Source organism: Lithobates pipiens, unplaced genomic scaffold, assembly GCF_037356315.1.
Source record: "Lithobates pipiens isolate NorthernLeopardFrog02 unplaced genomic scaffold, aLitPip1_a1.2 Scaffold_25, whole genome shotgun sequence".
Classification (NCBI taxonomy): Eukaryota; Metazoa; Chordata; class Amphibia; order Anura; family Ranidae; genus Lithobates; species Lithobates pipiens.
This window is the reverse complement of record NW_027507787.1, coordinates 39,891,586-39,911,189: the sequence shown is the minus strand read 5'-3', so window position 1 is coordinate 39,911,189 and position 19,604 is coordinate 39,891,586. Positions and strand designations below refer to the sequence as shown.

At 40.8% G+C, this 19,604-nt stretch overlaps 1 protein-coding gene across 3 annotated transcripts in view; it reads left to right on the top strand.

Annotated features, from left to right (window-relative positions):
* Positions 1 to 19,604, top strand: part of PDLIM1 (PDZ and LIM domain 1) — an 82,172-nt gene that overhangs the window by 46,076 nt on the left and 16,492 nt on the right. For 2 of the 3 annotated variants that reach the window (XM_077454295.1, XM_077454296.1), the window contains exons 3-5: positions 2,005 to 2,089; positions 6,124 to 6,326; positions 14,092 to 14,246. In XM_077454295.1, the coding sequence (XP_077310421.1) occupies positions 2,005 to 2,089; positions 6,124 to 6,326; positions 14,092 to 14,246 (443 nt within the window). Of the gene's footprint in view, positions 1 to 2,004; positions 2,090 to 6,123; positions 6,327 to 9,256; positions 9,328 to 10,365; positions 10,675 to 14,091; positions 14,247 to 19,604 lie in introns of those variants that run through there. The other variant, XM_077454297.1, reaches the window with a different exon arrangement.

Here is a 19,604-nt window from a genome sequence, read left to right as displayed (position 1 = left end):
CCCCTGGAATTGCTCCTGATGAGTGGATGAACTCCACGAAACGCGTAGAGCGCTTTTATGCTACCATTTGCAAGCATGTGTCTGAAAATTCCCCCCCCCCCCACTTTATCTACAATGTTCTAGGTTTCAATCAATCGAAGATTATTTCTGTTCTTTTTTCTAATCATGAATTTTCTAATGAGATGTTGATTACCAATGTAAATCATGTTGTAACATGTGTTTGTATACATACTTATATGAAATTTAACTTATTGATACTATTGTTTATCATGTTATTATTGTTTACTCTCTCAATTTTCTAATTCAGTCAATGAATTTCAGACATGTCCTTGCATACCTACTTTGCAGCTAGGCTTCATTTATTGTCCCACCTCATTCTCTTTGTAATACCCTAGGGAATAAAATGGTGGTCATTGCAACTTTTTATCTTTAATTCTCTAATTTTTCAAACTCTTTTTTTGGGGGGGAACCAGTTTCATGAATTAAATAACAAAACAGTAAAGTTAGCCCAATTTTTTTCTATAATATGTACGATGATGTTACGCCAAGTAAATAGTGACCTAACATGTCGCGCTTTAAAATTGCGTGCGCATTCATAGAATGGCGCCAAAGTTCAGTACTTAAAAATCTCCATAGGCGACACATCTAGTGCTAGAATTGTTGCACACGCTCTAACGCACATCTTAGAGCGGGGTTTGAACGGCATTTATGTATGTGGGCGGGACTTACTTGTGTGTTTGCTTCTGACCAGAGCTACCGAGGCAGGGGACGTTTTTAAATTTTTTATTTTTTTTCCCATGATAACTCTTAGCTTTTGTACACACAGTCGGATATTCAGACAACCAAATCCGTTGGATTTTGTCTGACGGATTTTGTCCGAAACTGTTGCATACACAGTCGGACAAAGTTGTCAGAAAATCCGATCGTACTTAACGTGATGACGTTATTTCGTTAGGACGGGACTACGTTCACGCTAGTAGCCAATAGCTTTGGTCTTGGAATTTGATCTGAGCATGCGTGGCACTTTGTGCGATGGGAATTCTCTTCACATGATCGGACAAAGTCCGATCGGATCATGTTGTCGGAAAATTTTATAGCCCAGCTGGAAAACTTGGTCCGTCGGATACTCCGATGGAAACAGTGCGATGGAGCCCACACACTGTCGGATTATCCGACAACACGGTCCTATCGGACATTGTCCATTGGAATGTCCGACCATGTGTACAAGGAGTGAATTTCCCTTCCAAGGGTAGATTTCCTCTCACTTCCTGCTGTCTCCCTCCGTTTGTAAGTCGGATGTTTGTAACTAGGGGACCGCCTGTATTGTGTATGGCCAGTCCAAAGCCTGTCTTTATTTCTATACTTAGAACATCCTGCTAATAGGAATTAAAGAATACATAAACCTGACACCTCATATTCCTGATATGTGCCTGCTGTATCATACACTTGTATGAAAAAGTATCCCGTTCTTTGTATTGTTTCCTTTGTGTGAAATCCCTGGTGTTCCTGCAAGTTCCTCTGCTTTCCTATTAAAAACTGACCACACTAAACAGGAGAACACACCATGGTAGGTTCTCTAGCTGTATTGGGAACTCGGCCTGCTCTCCTCCAATGATCAGATCTTCACTGGGAAGTTCAGTGCATTGCGGTTCCTCCTCCCCCAGCTCTTATGCAGCTGAGAACAGTTGTAATTGTGTGTGTGTGTGTGTGTGTGTATGTATGTATGTATGTATGTATGTATGTATGTATGTATGTGTATATATATATATATATATATATATATATATATATATATATATATATATATATATATATATATCGATATATAATGTGTATGTATGTATGTATTGAATGCTTTTTCTATCTATACACAAATGTTTTGCCTTTCATTTCTATTTTAAACTGAATAGGTTGTCTTACAAGGTAAGGGTTTTTACATCTATTGTTTAAGCACATATGTTTTAATACCATATGTTTATTGTCCTGTACTCCTTTTCTTTTAAGGGTTGAATCTAAGATTTGGTCACCCCTTGTAACTGAAGAAGGCAAATCAAACCCATATAAAATGAACCTATCATCGGCTCCTCAGGTAAATGCTATTTATTCTCAAATTGTATCTTTTGATTAGAGGCTGATGGAAAATGTTGTTCATTGTTCATCTCAGCAGAACAGCAACCTATGATGTGTCCAACTACAGAACTAAATTTGCCAGCAATGTGTTCTTGATTTAGGTTTGTTATTGTAGGTTGATGTTTGACAGCTACAGGCTATGCTGTATTAAGCCTTTTATGCCCCCCTAAGCAAAAATGCACAATTCTAAAGATCAAACTTAAAAACTACGGATTGAGCAAAAGCATAATTACAGTACATAATTTGCCATCTATATACCGTAATTCCCCCCTCCTGGAGAATAAAATGCCATGGCATGAATTTTGACAAGTGCATGTGACCATTCATAGCCAATCACAAGTTTGTATTGCATGTTGGGAGTCCCTCTTGTGATTTGGTTTTCAGAAGCAGCGTGAGCATGCGCTTTGCGGCTAAATAAGTATTCACACTGAGTAGGAGTGAGGTCAGGCGGATCTCATGCTGACTTTTCTGTTGGAACTGTTTTTTTTTATTTTTTATTTGCATTAACTTGTGTAAAGGAAAACGACTAATTATTTGAACCAAACGAATGTCTTCAGACATCAGCTAAATGGCATAGCTTAGTCCTAATTAAATGCTACAGTCTAAATTGTTGTGTAGATCCAAGATCTGAGCCGAAGATCTCTTTAAATATACTTTTAACAAGAACAAATCGTTTTGTTTTTTTTTAAGCTTGGAGGGTTCACCTTCCTATCTAGATGTGCGAAATTGCGTTTCTGCACTCTCTCATTTGAGATCTTAGAAGCACTATAGGCATCCTGTTGAAGTATCGCTGTGGTTCACAGGAGTGCAAATCCTTCTGCAATCCTGTGACCTGTTTTCAGCTGACAGCGGGCTAAAGCCTGCTGTCGGCTGACGTCACTCAGCTGGTCCAGGCTCGGGAAAGATGTCGCTGGGAATGCTGTATTGCTGTGCAAGGGAACTGTTTTGAAGGTGATGGTGTGTAAATGTAGATAAAGTACTTTCTTGTATACAGGGCTAGTCTCAAAAAATTTTAATAGCACCTTGAAGTGGCGGCCCGTCCATTAGGGGCGCAGGGGTGCTGACCCCCTAATCCATGCGTCTGGCCCATAGTCTACATGCAGGGTTCTAGACGCATGGATTCCAATGGGCTTTTTTTATTTTTTTAAAAGCACATGATTTTGTCCATTAAAAAGGGTGGGCTCAGGGCACAGAGCACCACGCCTGGAGCCCACCCAGCTGTGTGATATTGGCGAAATAATATTCGCTAATGTCTTCCAGTTTCTCCTTCCGTCCAATTGGAAAGCAGGTCCTGAGTCCCAATTGGCCGGGAGGCCTGAGACCCGATTGACTTTGAGTCCTAACTCCTGATTGGCTGGGAGGAGAAGTGACTGCTGGGACTCGGGAGGAGACGCGCAGGGGGGGGGGGCACTAACAAGATGGGGTAAGTGCAGGGGCGATCGATCGATGGGGGTGGTTTATGTGGTTGAGGGGGAGATGACGGCTGGCGGCCACCCCAAGAAAGTTGAGCACCAGCCGCCACTGCCACCTCATATAAAAGTGCATGTATTGGATAGACGGGAGTAGGGTTAGAGCCTCTGTGTTTTTATTTCTGTCTATTGTTCTGTCCCAGTAGCGGCTACATCTGTTAATTTCCTGTCCTGGTAAAATCCCAGGGGGTGCAGCAAGATAAACGTGATAGAATGGGTCAGAACTTCTATTTAAAAACAGTTGGAAAAACATTTTGATTGGAGTTGGGCAGTTCCTGCTATGGTCAATTATTTACAAACGCCTCTCTGAGGCTACTATGGCTCCACCAAGTGGCAGTACTAAGTCATTGCTGCCATTATTCTAATATTAGCATTGCCAGTCTCTATTACCAGCCAGTAAAATAAAATCTCCAGTCCCTTATCTAAATGAATAAAGTTACATCATTAGAATTATCTTATGAAAAAGAAGTCATAAAAAGGAGCAGACTCTGATTTCTGGGGAGATGGTGATTGTGATTTGGCGGCAGGGATGAGGTCAATCATGGTAGCGTGTGCAATTTGAGTGTGTTGATCTGCTTCCATAGAGACATGATGTAATCACAAGGGTGTATCATTAAGCTCTAGGTGTGATAAGAATGGAAGAACAGGACTATTGTTCCATGTGCTGGAGCCGGTGTTACCTCATTGCTCTGGAATGTCAGCGGGTTCCGTGCCCTGTGAGAAGTTCAGGAAACATTTTCATTGCTGAGGCTGTGCTAAAAGTCACCGTGTGAGTGTAGTTTTTATAGATACATTTTAGCACACTAGACGTTTTATCTTTAAAGGACACCAGGATATTTTTATGTACCAATGCAATAAAAGTAACAGGCAATACAATGACACATAAAGTCATCATAGGGCACGCAGCATGGCTCACTGTCCTTAAAGAGACCCTGGCACCAACTGTAAAAATTCTAGGCAAATGCACAGGAAAATCAGGTATATAAAGCAGTAGTAAACTGCCAGCGATTGGGCCACACATAAAATACACTATCAATTAGAATAGCTGATCAGCAGGAAAAGTCGAGCAGATCTCAAGTTAATGATCACTGATATAGAAAATGTACCTAATGTATCTAAATAATAACACTTCATTTTTTTTTCTAAAAGTAAAAGGGCAATGTACAGCTGTAGGGTTGTATCTAGGAGTGGGGTGTGCTGTGCCCCCCACTCCTCCCCACACAGCACATAGCTCTCCCCAGCATACCCCTAGATAAAGTTATGCAGCATTCGCATGTCTGGCACTATCGGGAGTCCCTGTATTTATTGCAGCAGGTGTTATTACAAAAACTCCATTCCCCCAGTCAAGCCTATGCTTGGATTCTCACTGCTGGCCCCTGTGGCTGCTATGTATCCCTCCATATGTGCTTGTCCCTGTCAGCCACCATGGCTTCTATGCTTGCATAGCATCCCTCCATATGTGTTTTGTCCCTGCCAGTCACCGTGGCTTCTATGCTTGCATAGCATCCCTCCATATGTGTTTTGTCCCTGCCAGTCACCGTGGCTTCTATGCTTGCATAGCATCCCTCCATATGTGTTTTGTCCCTGCCAGCCACCGTGGCTTCTATGCTTACACAGCATCCCTCCATATGTGTTTTGTCCCTGCCAGCCACCGTGGCTTCTATGCTTACACAGCATCCCTCCATATGTGTTTTGTCCCTGCCAGTCACCGTGGCTTCTATGCTTGCATAGCGTCCCTCCATATGTGTTTTGTCCCTGCCAGTCACCGTGGCTTCTATGCTTACACAGCATCCCTCCATATGTGTTTTGTCCCTGCCAGTCACCATGGCTTCTATGCTTGCGCAGCATCCCTCCCAGACATGCTCGGGCCGCATATTGAACGCTCTTGGGCCACAGGTTGGACACCCCCTCATGTATACCAATGATTGGCACATCGTAAAAATATATATCAGGTCTTTATATTGTGCCTTCAAATCTTGACGGCGACTCATTGTGAAGAAAGGGAAAGTCCTAATTTTTGTTACTTGTACCCAGAGAAGTTACTTTGTAAAGCCTAAATCCAGTCCTTTTTTTATTGTAGCGTTGATATAGCAGAGAAGAATCTAAACTTCTGTTTTTATTCTGCCGCTCACCCTATTGGGGAGATTCAAACCATTCACCACTCTACTCGGATGTATTTCTGGGTCCCCATTGGGGAGATTCGAACCATTCACCACTCTACTCGGATGTATTTCTATGTCCCTATTGGGGAGATTGAAAGGGATTGATGGGGCAAGTCTCCCCAAAAGGGGCACCAATAAAAACCTAAAGGGGCTTAATCTAGAAAAAAAATGGGGTTTGGCCAAATTTGCGCTTTTAAAGAGAAGTTGCTCTGTGCTGCGTTTTTTGTTTTGTTCACATTTTCAATTGCTGTCACCAAAAGTTGTATGGTATCATTGTGTGTTGCATGAGTTTTGGCTGTGTTATCACATCACGCATGCATGTTAGTCACCTCTGATTTTCCTTCTGGTCCCCTTGCATGCAGGAAGTAAAACCGATAGGAATCGCACACAATCGAAGTGCTATGCCATTCGCTGCTGGCTCCGCTTCCAGCACTCCCAAAGTGATCACTTCTCAGTACAACAACCCAGCTGGCCTCTATTCCTCTGAAAACATCCAAACCTTCAATAACACTTTGGAGTCCAAATCGACCAACGGTGCCCATGTTGCCCAAGTGTCAAACAAAGAGTAAGTGTCCATTATCTGGCATGTAATGTTGTTGAGAAATATTTGATGTGTGGTTACCATGCAGGATGCTTGCTGCTCTGTAAACCTGTACTGACTGCATCTGCCTATTTTGTGAGCCCTATCCACTCCAACTGGGCACCCAATAATATATCTATTTTATCTTCATTGATGACCTCACAAGGACTAAGGGGTCTATTTATTAAACATTTGTTGCAGGAATATCAGAAGCATTCATGCCAATGTAATAAAATGTCACTCGTTGCTTTATAAAAGATTAATTCCTTTATTTTCTGCTCCATCTAGTGGCCAAGATATGGTATAGTTTTCTCGCTGAAGTATTTCAGAAAACTATGCATTTTGACCACTAGATGGAGCTGGTGATAAAGGAATTTAATCTTTCAGAAAACATATCCTGTTTCCCCGAAAATAAAACCTAGCGTGCTTGTCGGTGATGGCTGCAATATAAGCCCTACCCCCACAAATAAGCCCTAGTTAAAGTCCTTGTAGGTCTTCTTTTCAGGGTAGGGCTTAGTTTCGGGGAAACGGGGTAGGGCTTATTTGGGGGGTAGGGCTTTGTACACTGTATCACAATTCAGAAGGGACACGTCAGGATGATAATATGGAGCTGTCATTGATTTCAAAGTGTATCAGAATCTAAAAACATTGTTTTATTTATTTATTTTCCCCACTTTATTTTCATCTGGTAATCTGCAAATAACACAATTCTGTTCCTTCATATCTGCTCTAATTTCTCCACTGTAATCTATGGAGGGAACTATGATGTCATAAAAATATGCGATGATGATGATCCAACAGTTTGTGCAATGCTTTACAACAGTATCATCCCCATTACACTATGAATTGATGCAAATATTAGTTTACACCAGGAAGATAAGGATATTTTAGGCTTTCTTTTGACCTGACCAGAAGTGACAGGATTTCAAAATATACACCTACATTTCTCATGGTACTTTGAAGGCAATGTACATAAAACACAAGTGATAAAATTTGTGCCAACCTTGTCCAGCGTTACATTAAAAAAAAGCAATACAATTCCATAAAGGCTGGCACATTACATATACGCTATATTGCCAAAAGTATTGGGACACCTGCCTTTACACATACATGAACTTTAATGGTATCTTAGTCCGTAGGGTTCAATATTGATTTGGCCAGCCCTTTGTAGATAACCGCTCCAACTCTTCTGGGAAGGCTGTCCACAATGTTTAGGAGTGTGTCTATGGGAATGTTTCACCACTCTTCCAGAAGTGCATTTGTGAGGTCAGGCGCTGATGTTGGACGAGAAGGCCTGGCTCTCACCCCCCCCCCCCCAATGGTTCCCCCCCCAATGGTTCTGATTGAATGCAGATTTGAAGTGTTTGTAAAGTCTTGTTTTTTTTCCTATAATAATAACAAACATATTCTACTTGCCTGCTCTGTTGCAGTGGATTTTCACAGAGCAGCACTGATCCTCCTGTTCAGTGCCCCCCACAGCAAGCAGCTTGCTATGGTGGCACCCGAGCTGATTCAGAGCTCCCTGTGTCCATTCAGACACAGTGCCCTGACCAAGCCATGCCCTTTCTCTCCCCAGATTGGCTAGCTGACTTTGACAGCAGTGGCAGCCAGTGGCGCTGCTGCTGTGTCTCAGCCAATCAGGAGGGATAATCTCGGAAGGCTGTGACTTGTGGACATCGCTGGACACAGAGAGACCTCAAATAAGTGTTAGGGGGGCTGAGGGAGGCTTCTTGTCTACATGCACAGAATGCATTCTGCCTTTACAGCCCCTTTTAACCACTTGCGGACCGCCGCACGATGATATATGTCCTAAATTTGAAGAGGAATATTGTTATGGCAGCAGCTAGCAGCCATAACCCGGTATCCTCTTCTTTGGCCGGTGGTCTGCTTTCTGATTCTCTGGGAGAGAGCCCCTCTCACCACGCTCCGGTGCCCTCCGCCTCTTACTGGGGCCATTGGCAGCGGTGGCGGCAATTGGATGTCTCTTTTTTGGTATGGAGATGAGTGAGGGGTAGATGGCCCCCACCCGTCTCCATACCACTGCAGGGCAAAAGTGATGTAAAAACATCCTTCCGCCCATAGCTCTTAAAGGACCATTTTATTTATTTTATTTTTTAATGACAACATTTATTTCAAATTTTTTTTTTATTGCATTTTAGTGTAAATGGGATCTGAGGTCTTTTTGACCCCGAATCTCATATTTTAAGAGGTTCTGTCGTGATTTTTTTTCTGTTACAAGGGATGTTTACATTCCTTGTAATAGGAATAAAAGTGACACTATAATTTTACCTCCTCTGTAACTCAAAACATGCAACCAAATTTTTTAAATTTTGCCTATGGAGATTTTTAAGGGTAAAAGTTTGTCGCCATTCCTCGAGCGGGTGCAATTTTGAAGCGTATCAATTTACTCGCGTAACATTATCTTTCACAATATAAAAAAAAATAATTGGGCTAACTTTACTGTTGTCTGTCTTATATTATTTTATTTTTATTTATTTTTTATTAAAATGATTTATTTATTTTTCCCAAAAAAAGTGCGCTTGTAAGACTGCTGCGCAAATACGGCGTGACAAAGTATTGCAACGACCACCATTTTATTCTCTAGGGTGTTAGAAAAAAAAAGTATAATGTTTGGGGGGGTTATAAGTAATTTTCTAGCAAAAAAAACTGTTTTTAACTTGTAAACAACAAATCTCAAAAAGAGGCTTGCTCCTTAAGTGGCTAATCTTCAGGGGTGATGCTATTGTGCGCTTGTGACTGCGTTTGGTATTTTTCCTGTAAGTGTGGTATCCTGAGTGATCAGTAAAACATGTTATTGGTTCTTTCATGTTCTGACCATATGTTTTCTCTCCATCCACATGCCTTCTACAGATCGACTGATGGAAAAACTAACAGTATGTTTTTTCATTTACCAGAGACCTGTCAAATTTCAACGTGCTTTCAGCATGACTTGCCAACCACTAAAATCACCATCAGGCTCCATCAGGTGCTTTCCTATTAATACGGTCTGCTCTAGCTCATAGTGCCATCAGCAGAGAGCCTTATGCTCCACATGTCATAACAATTCATCTGATGCCACCAAATTCTAACCTGTATTTTAACATAGCTACTGTATATAGAAGTAATCCATATTCCTTTTAAGATGAATGCTTTTTTTTTTTTTTGATTGCTCTAAGGTGGCACAGATGTAAAACCATTATATAGTTTTATGAGCCTTTATCTACTGTTGAAATCTAATTTTTAAAATAAAACCATAAAGGCCAATTTTGACGCTTTTATACGTAGGCCCCATGCACACTGAAGCTCATAAATGGCCATTTTTGGGAGCTTGGGCATTTTTATTTTTTTTGTTTAACAGCCCATAAAATCCCCTCTGTTATCTTATGTGTCCATGCACACATGGATGTTTTTGGATGTTTATCAGCAGCGGACTTTATAGGCTTTTATCTGAACGCCCTAAAATCGCGTTCAGGAGCTGTTTTTCTGACCACAAAAAAAGCACGCTCATAAACATCGATAAATGTTCAAAAACATGGCTCACCGGGGTTTTTTAATGTTTTTGAGCCATTGAAAATTATATATATATATATATATATATATATATATATATATATATATATATATATATATATATATATATATATATATATATATATATATATATATATATATATATATATATATTGTATTATTAAAAAAAGAAAATGTGTATATATATTAAAAAAAAATAAAAAATTCTCCTTAAGAAAAAGAGAGAAAAAACGCTATGGTAAAAATTGAGAGACTCGCTGCAAAGCTACTGTTGTTTTTTTTTTTTTTTTTTTTTTGTTTTTTTTTTATAGCATTATTTTAACGTCCAGTGTGCATGGAGCCAAAATGTTGCAAGATTGCCAGTGTAGTTTAATACAATTGCCAAATGCAACAGAAACGTTGATTAATATTTTTTCTTTTCTTTTTCTTTTTTTTTTCTTTTGTTTCTGATCTTGTATTCTGTTTGCCTTGGACCTTTTTAACTGGGCCTTAGTCCTGTCTCTCCCTCTGTGATGTTTAAGGCTACCATGGCTTCTGTGTATAACCCTCTTCAGTCTTGTGCCGCCCCTGGCTCCTTGCAAAGGCGGCACAGCACCTCTTCAATCCCAACTCAAGTGCGAGTGGGCCCTGAAGAGTTGAAACAAGCTGCACAGATCTGTCCTAACAGCCCAGTGGAGGTGGATATTCCTGGACTAAAAGTCATGCACAACCAGTTTAACTCCCCATTACAGCTCTATTCCCAGGAAAACATTCTGGACACTTTGCAGGGCCAGATCTCTTCTATTAACCCAACTTATTCCAGGTAACTTTGCCTGTGTGCACACATCCCCAGCACAGTGCATGCCCACTGGAGTGTAACTGCATGCTGCTCACCTGGCATCTCACCTTCATGTATTGTGCTTGTGTTTTCATTGCACCCACCATGCGCAGATAATGCTGCTCATATACTGGAATTCACCATCGCTATATAATGCATCAGTCACAGTAATACTATTAGCAGTTACCAGTGTGTGAATTGTGTATTATGTCTGGCTGAATACTGTATATTTTGTAAGGCTTGTAAAATTTTTACATGGCCTATTTTCTTTTATTTTTTTTTTATTTGGTCGTGTTGAGATAGATTATTAGAAATGATGTGTACAAAGTTACACAAAGACATTACAGAACGTTCTTCAAACGTATATTTCTTAAAGCTAGACTCCGGAGAAAAAAAAAACGTTACCCTTGCTGTGGTTCCTTTTCTGCTCTGCTCGTTTTCCCCAGAGCAGGGGTCCCCAAACTTTCTAAACAAAGGGCCAGTTTAATGCCCTTCAGGCTTTAGGGGGCTGGACTGTAGCCAGCAGAAGGTGCCCCAGCATCAGTTGGACTAAACAATATCCAATCATTGGGTGGAAAAGTGCCTTGTTGGTATTAGTGGGAGTAATAATCCCCTATCGATAGTGTAAGGCATGGTGCCCCATCATTGATGTCTGTTGAATAAATAGTGCTCCAAGGGCCAGATAAAGGCATGCTAAGGGCCACAGTTTGGAGACCCCTGCCCTAGAGGATGAGGAACTAGGTATTATACCTACAATTTTTTTTCTTGGTAGCCTTTACTTTTCCCTTCATTCTAATGTCCTGGGTTTTAGGTGGGCACTCTGTGTCCCCACGTGCAATGCAGAACTGCTGGTAATACCTTGTATGAGGTGACGCTAGAGGGCTGTGACTGGTTGGGCAACAAAGATGATTGACTTCAGGGGACTGATATTACAGCATAGGGAATCCCTGCAGAAACCAAGAAAAGGCTTAATATATCACCGTATTTATCATCTCATATGCAGTTGATCATTGCATTGCAGAAGGGGAGCCACTGCAAGGATCTTCTTCTCTTCCTTTTTTTTCCTCACCGAGTTCCGCTTTAAATTGCATCTCTAGCTAAAACTTTTTTTCTGTTTTATATGGAATGGGAAAGGGTTCTAACCCATGTCAGGTCTTTATTGCTTTCTGTAACTTCAGTGGGAGGATTCACTCTTCATCTTGCCAGTTATTACCAGGGAAGAAAGTGATGGGGAATCCAAAATTGTTATAGTTCTCGCTGGAAAATTTTTCCTCATTCTGCTTGGTATCATTTCTTCTGGAGACAGCTAAGAGGGGATTTCCACTTATTTCCTGTTGTGTCTCCAGGACAGGAAGTGATGTCAAACCTCCCATGTTTCCTGATGTATAAACAGACTATAAAGTTATACATGGTTTCCAGAAGGAGATATCCAGATTTTGCTTGTTTAGTATTCCATTACAAACTGTGAATAAGTTCAGGGCATTTGTATTTTTTTTTTTTTTTTTTGATTAATTATACTAAAAGCGCTCTCCTATATACTCCAGTGGTGAAGACAGTTGTTGTGGAGTCTTGGGGTATCCATATACCTATTTTCTATGATGTTTCCTAGGGTTTGGGGGACATCAACGGAATAAACATGTCGGTTTCAACTATTGGTCCTTGATTATCACTAAAGAGAGCCTTTCCTCTAAAGGATCCAAGGCTGTAATACCTGTCCTGGCTTCACTGCCTAGTGAGTCGGTAACCTTGAATACACATGCAGCCAGTGAAATCTGTAAAGTCTAAACTCTCATCCTGTATGCCAGTTCTGGAACAGTGACTCACTAAGGCATGAATCAAAATGGAGATGGTCTTCTGGAGCCTGCCCTTTTTTAAAAGCAAGATTGGCTCCCTTTTCTCTCCTTAAATATTATATATCTATCCATCTCTTCATGTATTTTTTTTTTTTTTTTTTTCAATATGCCTACTTATCCTATAGATCCATTGATCTTTGATAGTAGGGCTTTTGTCTCCTATTTTTTTAGCACCGTATGCTGTCCGAACCAAATACAGTAAAACGCATGACATAAAATAATTGCATCACTTTCAGTTTTGTATGTTTTTTTTTTTTTTTTTTTTTTTTACTTTTCATTTCATAGGTTGGATAATGAATATAAAGTCCATTTTCCTTTTTGTCCATTAGTTTTCTAAGATTTAAATTCTTCCCAGTAGAAAAGTGCATGTAAAAAGCAAAGCTATTGCAGTTTAGCCAGTAACACTGCATCAATAGAAATAGTTTTCTGCAACGGCAAGCAGTCATTGGCTCTCCATAGTTTTAGTTTATTCGGTATTGAAAAGCAATAAATGTTTGGTTGTTAAGTTACTGCACACTGAAGGTTTTTTTTTTTTATTATTATTATTATTATTATTTCTTTTGTATGGAAACTGAACTCTAGCCACATTGGATTGTTTTTTTTCTTAAAAATCTCTAATGGGCAAAAAAAAAAAAAAAAAAGACATTCCTGGGTAATGGGGTAGGGAGATTCGTTTTTTTTTTTTTTGGTATATTGCAAAAGTTCAACCTAAGAGTTAACTTATTCTGTACCCATTTTAGAGCAAAATAGGCTTTTAACAAATTGGCTCAGACACCAATGTATCATATGGGGGTGCCCTGTGTAAGCTCAACTAGGAGCTTACACAAGACTTCTCCTTGCTGCTGGTGGTGAACGGAACTGTGCAGAGGCTTGCTTTTAAAGCCCAACCGAATGCCCAGTTTAAACCAGCAAAATACATTCTGGGGTTATCAATGCCTTTCAGTTTCTCTTTATTCTAAAGCAGCCACAGCATGAGTAGAAAAGGCTGTTTTGCCAGCGGCTGCAAAGTGGGAACCTTGCTCTCTGTGTGAATGTAGTTGCCTTATTGGAAAATGTTCCCATGTCCCCTGTTGATTCAGACCTAAAACTCTGCAATCATCAAAGCTGAAAATCTCATGCTGTCTGTTGATTGGAGAGCTCTGGCTTTGGTGCATGTCAGACCTCTACAAAGAACTAGTTCCTATAAGAGTGCAAATGTCCCAATCTTCAGCTGCTGGCAGGAACAGGCTTTTCTTTTCAAGCTGTGACCTCTTTAGAATGAGATTAAACTGCAAGACATTGAACACCGTTTTATTTTGATGCACCTGAAATGAATTTAGCATATTTAAGCGAGAGGTTCATTGAACTGGAAAGTAAACCCATTGCTTTGCCCTGTATAGGCAAATCACTGGTTTCCATTCAGTAATACATGTCTCGACTGTTTTTTCAATTTGTATCTCTCTCCTTTTTGTTGTGTTGGTAAGTATATTTTAGGACTAGGGTCTCATGCTACAATCCTGTCATGTACTTCTGTGGTATGAAATATGTGTTTTCCTATTATTTCATTCAGTGTAGAACGGCCTCCTCCTCCACCACAAGCACGGCAAATTGACACGGAGTCCGAGGTATACAAGATGCTGCAAGAGAACCAGGAATCAAATGAACCCCCAAGACAGTCCGTCTCCTTCCTAGTACTGCAGGACATATTGGAGAGCGATGAGAAAGGCAAGTAATAAACCTTATGTAGCACAAACCCCTGAAGGAGCTGCTGGCTATTTTTGGGCTTACCGTTACCCTCCGTTATCCTTGTTGCACGTCTAGGGGATGTCCCGTTGTAGATGGCCCAGTAACTCGAGACTGACATAGATCCACTTGAATGGATTTTATTTGCAAAACTCAGACAATTGAACAGTCTCTCAACTTGGGATCAGAGGGTTGGAAAAGGAAGTTCAGGTACTCTTTGTGTCAAAGTCCAAAAAGTTAAAGAACTTGCTTACTTTGACTGCATCCAGAGAATAGCCATTCGCAGCTGGATGATCACTCAAGTTGGACAGTCCTTCTCTCACAAGGCCTAGCAGCCAACTTGATGCTTACTTCAGGAACAAAGTCTTTACCACAGACGTTGGAGAACATGTAGGGAAACTAAACTTGAAACACTTGTAGAATACCTGGATCTTTCAGCCTGCTTGGCGATATCCATAAGACTGGATTCTCTCGGTTACTTCAGCCCTTCCAGGCTCTTGTTAAGAAAACCAATCCGTACGTGGTGTTCTTCTAAAGAGTCCTCCCCTGGGATGCTCGAAGTACACTAGGTCTCTCCCGAACCGGAGACGGCACCCAACCACCTCAGAATCCTCCTTTTAGTTTCCTTGCCTTGGACTAGCCAGCTCCAAGACATCAAAGTCAGATGGATCCGCACCCCAGGCCATAGCCTTCCTGGGGGCTGGTCAGGAGGACCAGGACCATGTAATCAGCACATCATACTGCACCGGAACCCCGAACCACGTGACGCCCGTATCTTATGTACCCTCTCCCAGAAGCACAGCGAGAGCGCCACTCCCACTGGGCAGACTCCGAGAGAGTAACTTAAGCACCTAACCAGACCACAGTTCCATACCTGCCAGAAGAGACAATGTCCCCTGTGGCCAGGCTGAACATCTCACAGTCCAGTCAGACTGATGCTGAGGCCCAATCTAGATAATTACACCCAAACCAAACTGCAGTTTAGGCAACTTTAATTTTAGAAAAACTGCATAGCGCATGCTCTTCAGGAGCCGCCGCTACACTTAATTATAGAACATTTTGGGAAGATAGCTTTTCAAAATAGATAGCTGTGAGTTTATAGTCCCACTTATTTGTAAACTAAATGTACAGTATCCTGATATCCCTTCTGGATATATAATTTTTTTTTTTTTTTTTTTTTTTTTTTTTTACTCCGTTTCATTACATTTTTGGTAAGAAAGCAAAAATACAGATACAAACATACAAAAACAACCCCGGAATAGGCAGCAAGGGAGGTTACGCAGATTTCTGTAAAAGTTGGTTCCCAGCTCCTGCCTCTAGCATGGCTGTTATACATGGCTGCCTTGCCATTACCTGCAACAAAAGGATGGAGACACAGATGAGATTTCTAGTAATTTAAACCACCAGCATCTATCCATAACAAAATATCAATGTTAGGATTCAGCATTTAATGAAAAGTCAAGGGGGGGAATATGTCTCTACAAAAACACAAATGACTACTTGGTAAAGTCCATTCCTACATTGCATTAACACGCAGAAGGTATTTCTACTCTACATATGTGACCCAAGGCTTTTAGCGTAGTTGGTGCCTTAAATTCCAATAAGGAAATCCATGTGCTGATAAGATGATTGTAGCCCCAGGATACTACACAGGATGTTTGGAGTCATCAGAAGGCATTTGCTTTAAACCCAGTGGGTGAGGTATTCATTAATATGCCTACCATGTGAAAGTGGTATTTACCCAAATAGTTGTCGTCTTTTTCAAGAGATTTGTCCTACAGGGATCAATATTTGAAGTGTGCTTTCATTTAGTACTATAGAAGGGTCAAAGTTATTATTAATTAATAGTCTGTCATTTTATAATGTTGGAAATTACATAAAAGCATCCAAACACTGCAAATCTTAGAAGAGCCCCTTGTGTTGGAAGTTTAAAAAAATTCTAAATAACCCTCCTTTTTCTTTTATTGGTAAATCGGTTAAAAAAAAATACAAGAATTCACATGTATTTGAAGTTTATTTTAATTGCCTCCATGGCTTTTTTTTCAGGTGTCGCCTGGCCGCTATGTTCCCACTCTGTCTGTGCTGCCAGGACCTCTGGAGTCTTGTAGGGGCTCCAACGTGCGTGTTCTTGCTCTGTACTATCACTCTATGGGCAGCTGTTCAGAGAGCAGCACACACTGGCACTGACAATCACTGCTGTGGGGGAAGAGGAGAGGAGTGGCTTTAGCGCAGTGTTCCTCTTGTGCTGGCTGTGTATATGGTGCTGAGCGGCTGCATGTAAAATTGCAGTACAAAGCAGGAATGTACATGTTTGAGGACTCGCACAAGACTCCATTAGTCCTGGCAACACAGAGACCAGGAATGTAGCGGCATGGCCAGAGGACAATTGAAAAAGAAAGCTTTGAGGAGGATATTAAGGATGAATTTAAATGCATGTGAGTTTATTTCTATTTGATTTAGGAACAAAAATTACTTTATTACCATTTAAACTGCTCTGTGATAAAAAACTGTCTTAAAGTGGCTATAAAGCCTAAACCTATTTTTTTTACTTTTAATGCATTTTTTTTGCATAGAGGTAAAAAAATGTTTAGGCATCGGTATCCCCCTTGCACCAACCGCCCCCTCATACTTACCTGTGCCCTAACTCGATCCAGCAATGTGACCGTTTGCAGCTCTTCACTCCCCTTACTGGTCTCACTGGCTTTGCTGAGACAGCGGGAGCTATTGACTGTCAACCAAAGCCAGTGACGAGGAGCGGGGGGACGGGGCCCTATCCTGCTGTGCATGTCTATGGATGCCGGCAACACAGCTCGGGAATGAGCCTGCACAATTGCCCCCATAGAAAATGGCTTGTTGTGGGGGGCACTTACCAGCAAGGAGGAGCCAGGAGCGCCGACATTGTGTTTTTTTTTTTGTTTTTTTTTCCAAGGTGTTATGCAGATGACTGCTGTATAATTTGCTGTGTTATTAAACATGCTGGATTCTAAAAATCCCTTGGTGATGGACATATTATATACTGTATTGGGTTGCCCAAGTCTGGGTCTTAAAAAGGGTTTGAGAGCAGAGATGAGCAGAATCTCACATGGGACAACAGACAAGTTGTTGAAATGCATAAGTACAATATTCCTTGTAATGATGTGCACATTTTAGTTAGGAAATCTTTAAAGCATGTGTGAAATTATAGAAATGCCCCTAATGTGGCACTGGAATGAGATGAGCATCTCCAGGTGCCCGCATTTCAGCTTTACTTTCCTACTAGACTTGCCTATGTGCATCAGATCCAAAGATGCTTCAGTGCACACACTTGCACCAGCTACCATTGTCATAGTTACATAGTAGGTGAGGTTGAAAAAAAAAGTCCCTCAAGTCCAACCTATGTATGTGATTATATGTCAGTATTACATTGTATATCCCCATATGTTGTGGTCGTTCAGGCGCTTATCTAATAGTTTTTTGAAACTTATCGATGCCCCCCGCTGAGACCACCGCCTGTGGAAGGGATTTCCACATCCTTGCCACTCTTACAGTAAAAAACCCTCTACGTAGTTTAAGGTTAAACCTCTTTTCTTCTAATTTTAATGAGTGACCACATGTCTTAAACTCCTTTCCACAAAAAAGTTTTATCTCTACTGGGGGTTCACCAGTATGGTATTTGTACATTGAAATCATATTCCCTCTCAAACGTCTTTTCTTCAGAGAGAATAGGTTCAATGCTCGCAACCTTTCCTCATAACCAACATCCTCCAGACCCTTTATTAGCTTTGTTGCCCTTCTTGGTACTTGCTCCCTTTCCAGTATATCCTACGTGAGGACTGGTGCTCAGAACTGGACAGCATACTCCAGGTATGGCCAGACCGGAGTCTTGCAGAGTCTTGTAGAGCTGGAGAATGATCATTTTATATCTGCTTTTATCTCCTTTTTAATGCATGCCAATATTCTGTTTGCTTTGTTAGCAGCAGCTTGGCATTGCATGCCATTGCTGAGCCTATCATCTACTAGGACCCCCAGGTCCTTTTCCATCCTAGATTCCCCCAGTATATAGATTGAATTAATATTTTTGCTACCCAAATGCATTATTTTATATTTTTCTACATTTAAACCTCCATTTGACATGTAGTTGCCCACCCCATTAATTTGTTCAAATCTTTTTGCAAGGTTTCCACATCCTGCAGGGAAGATATTGCCCTGCTTAGCTTAGCATTGACTGTTTACCTCATCCTCCAGGTCGTTTATGAACAAATTAAATAGGATTGATCTGTCTGGGCACAGAATCCTGTGGGACCCCACTACCCACCCCCGACCATTCTGAGTATTCCCCATTGAGCACCACCCTCTGAACTCGCCCCGTAGCTAGTTTTCTATCCATGTACTTACCCTATGGTCCATGCCAATGGATCTTCTTTTTTTTTTTGTACAGTAAACTTTTTATGGGGAACTGTGTGAAATGCTTTTGCAAAATCCAGATACATCAGATAAAGGAAGGCCCGTTCCTTTATCTAGATGGCAACTCGCTTCCTCATAGAAGGTTAATAGATTGGTTTGGCAAGAATGATTCTTCATGAATCCATGCTGATTACTGCTAATGATACTGTTCTCATTACTAAAATCTGGTATATAGTCCCTTATCCCCTCCAAGAGCTATTGATGTTAGGCTAACTGGTCTGTAATTCCCAGGGATGTATTTTTGGCCCTTTTTAAGTATTGGTCCTACATTGGCTTGTCTCCAATCTGCTGGTTCCATTCCAGTCAGTAGGCTGTCAGTAAAACTTAGAAAAAATGGTCTGCCAATTACTTGACTGAGTTCCCTAAGTACCCTCGGATTCAAGCCATCTGGTCCCGGTGATATATTAATGCTAAGTTTCCCAAGTCTAATTTTAATTATGTCTAACCATGTAGGAGCTTCCTTTGATGTATCATGAGGATAAATACCGCAGTTTTGGTTACTCTAGTCCCGTTGCAACCCTATTGCAATTTCTTGGGATTTTTTTATTTTTTTTGCTCTACTCCGCTATGTGTCTATCGTGTTCTATCTTAGCCACTCTAATTGCACCCTTACATTTCTTGTTGCATTCTTTATAAAGTCTGAATGCTGATGATCCCTCAACCTTTTATTTTTTGACGGCCTTCTCCTTTGCTTTTATATGCATTTTTACATTGGAGTTAAGCCATCCAGGACTTTTGTTTGCTCTTTTAAATTTCTTACCCAATGGGATGCATTAGCTAATGCCCTTATTTAATATGCTCTTAAAGAAAACCCATCTCTCCTCCTTGTTCTTTTTGTTCCTAAGATTTATGCCAATGTATGCCTTTTAGCAAGGTTCATAGTTTAGGGAAGTTGGC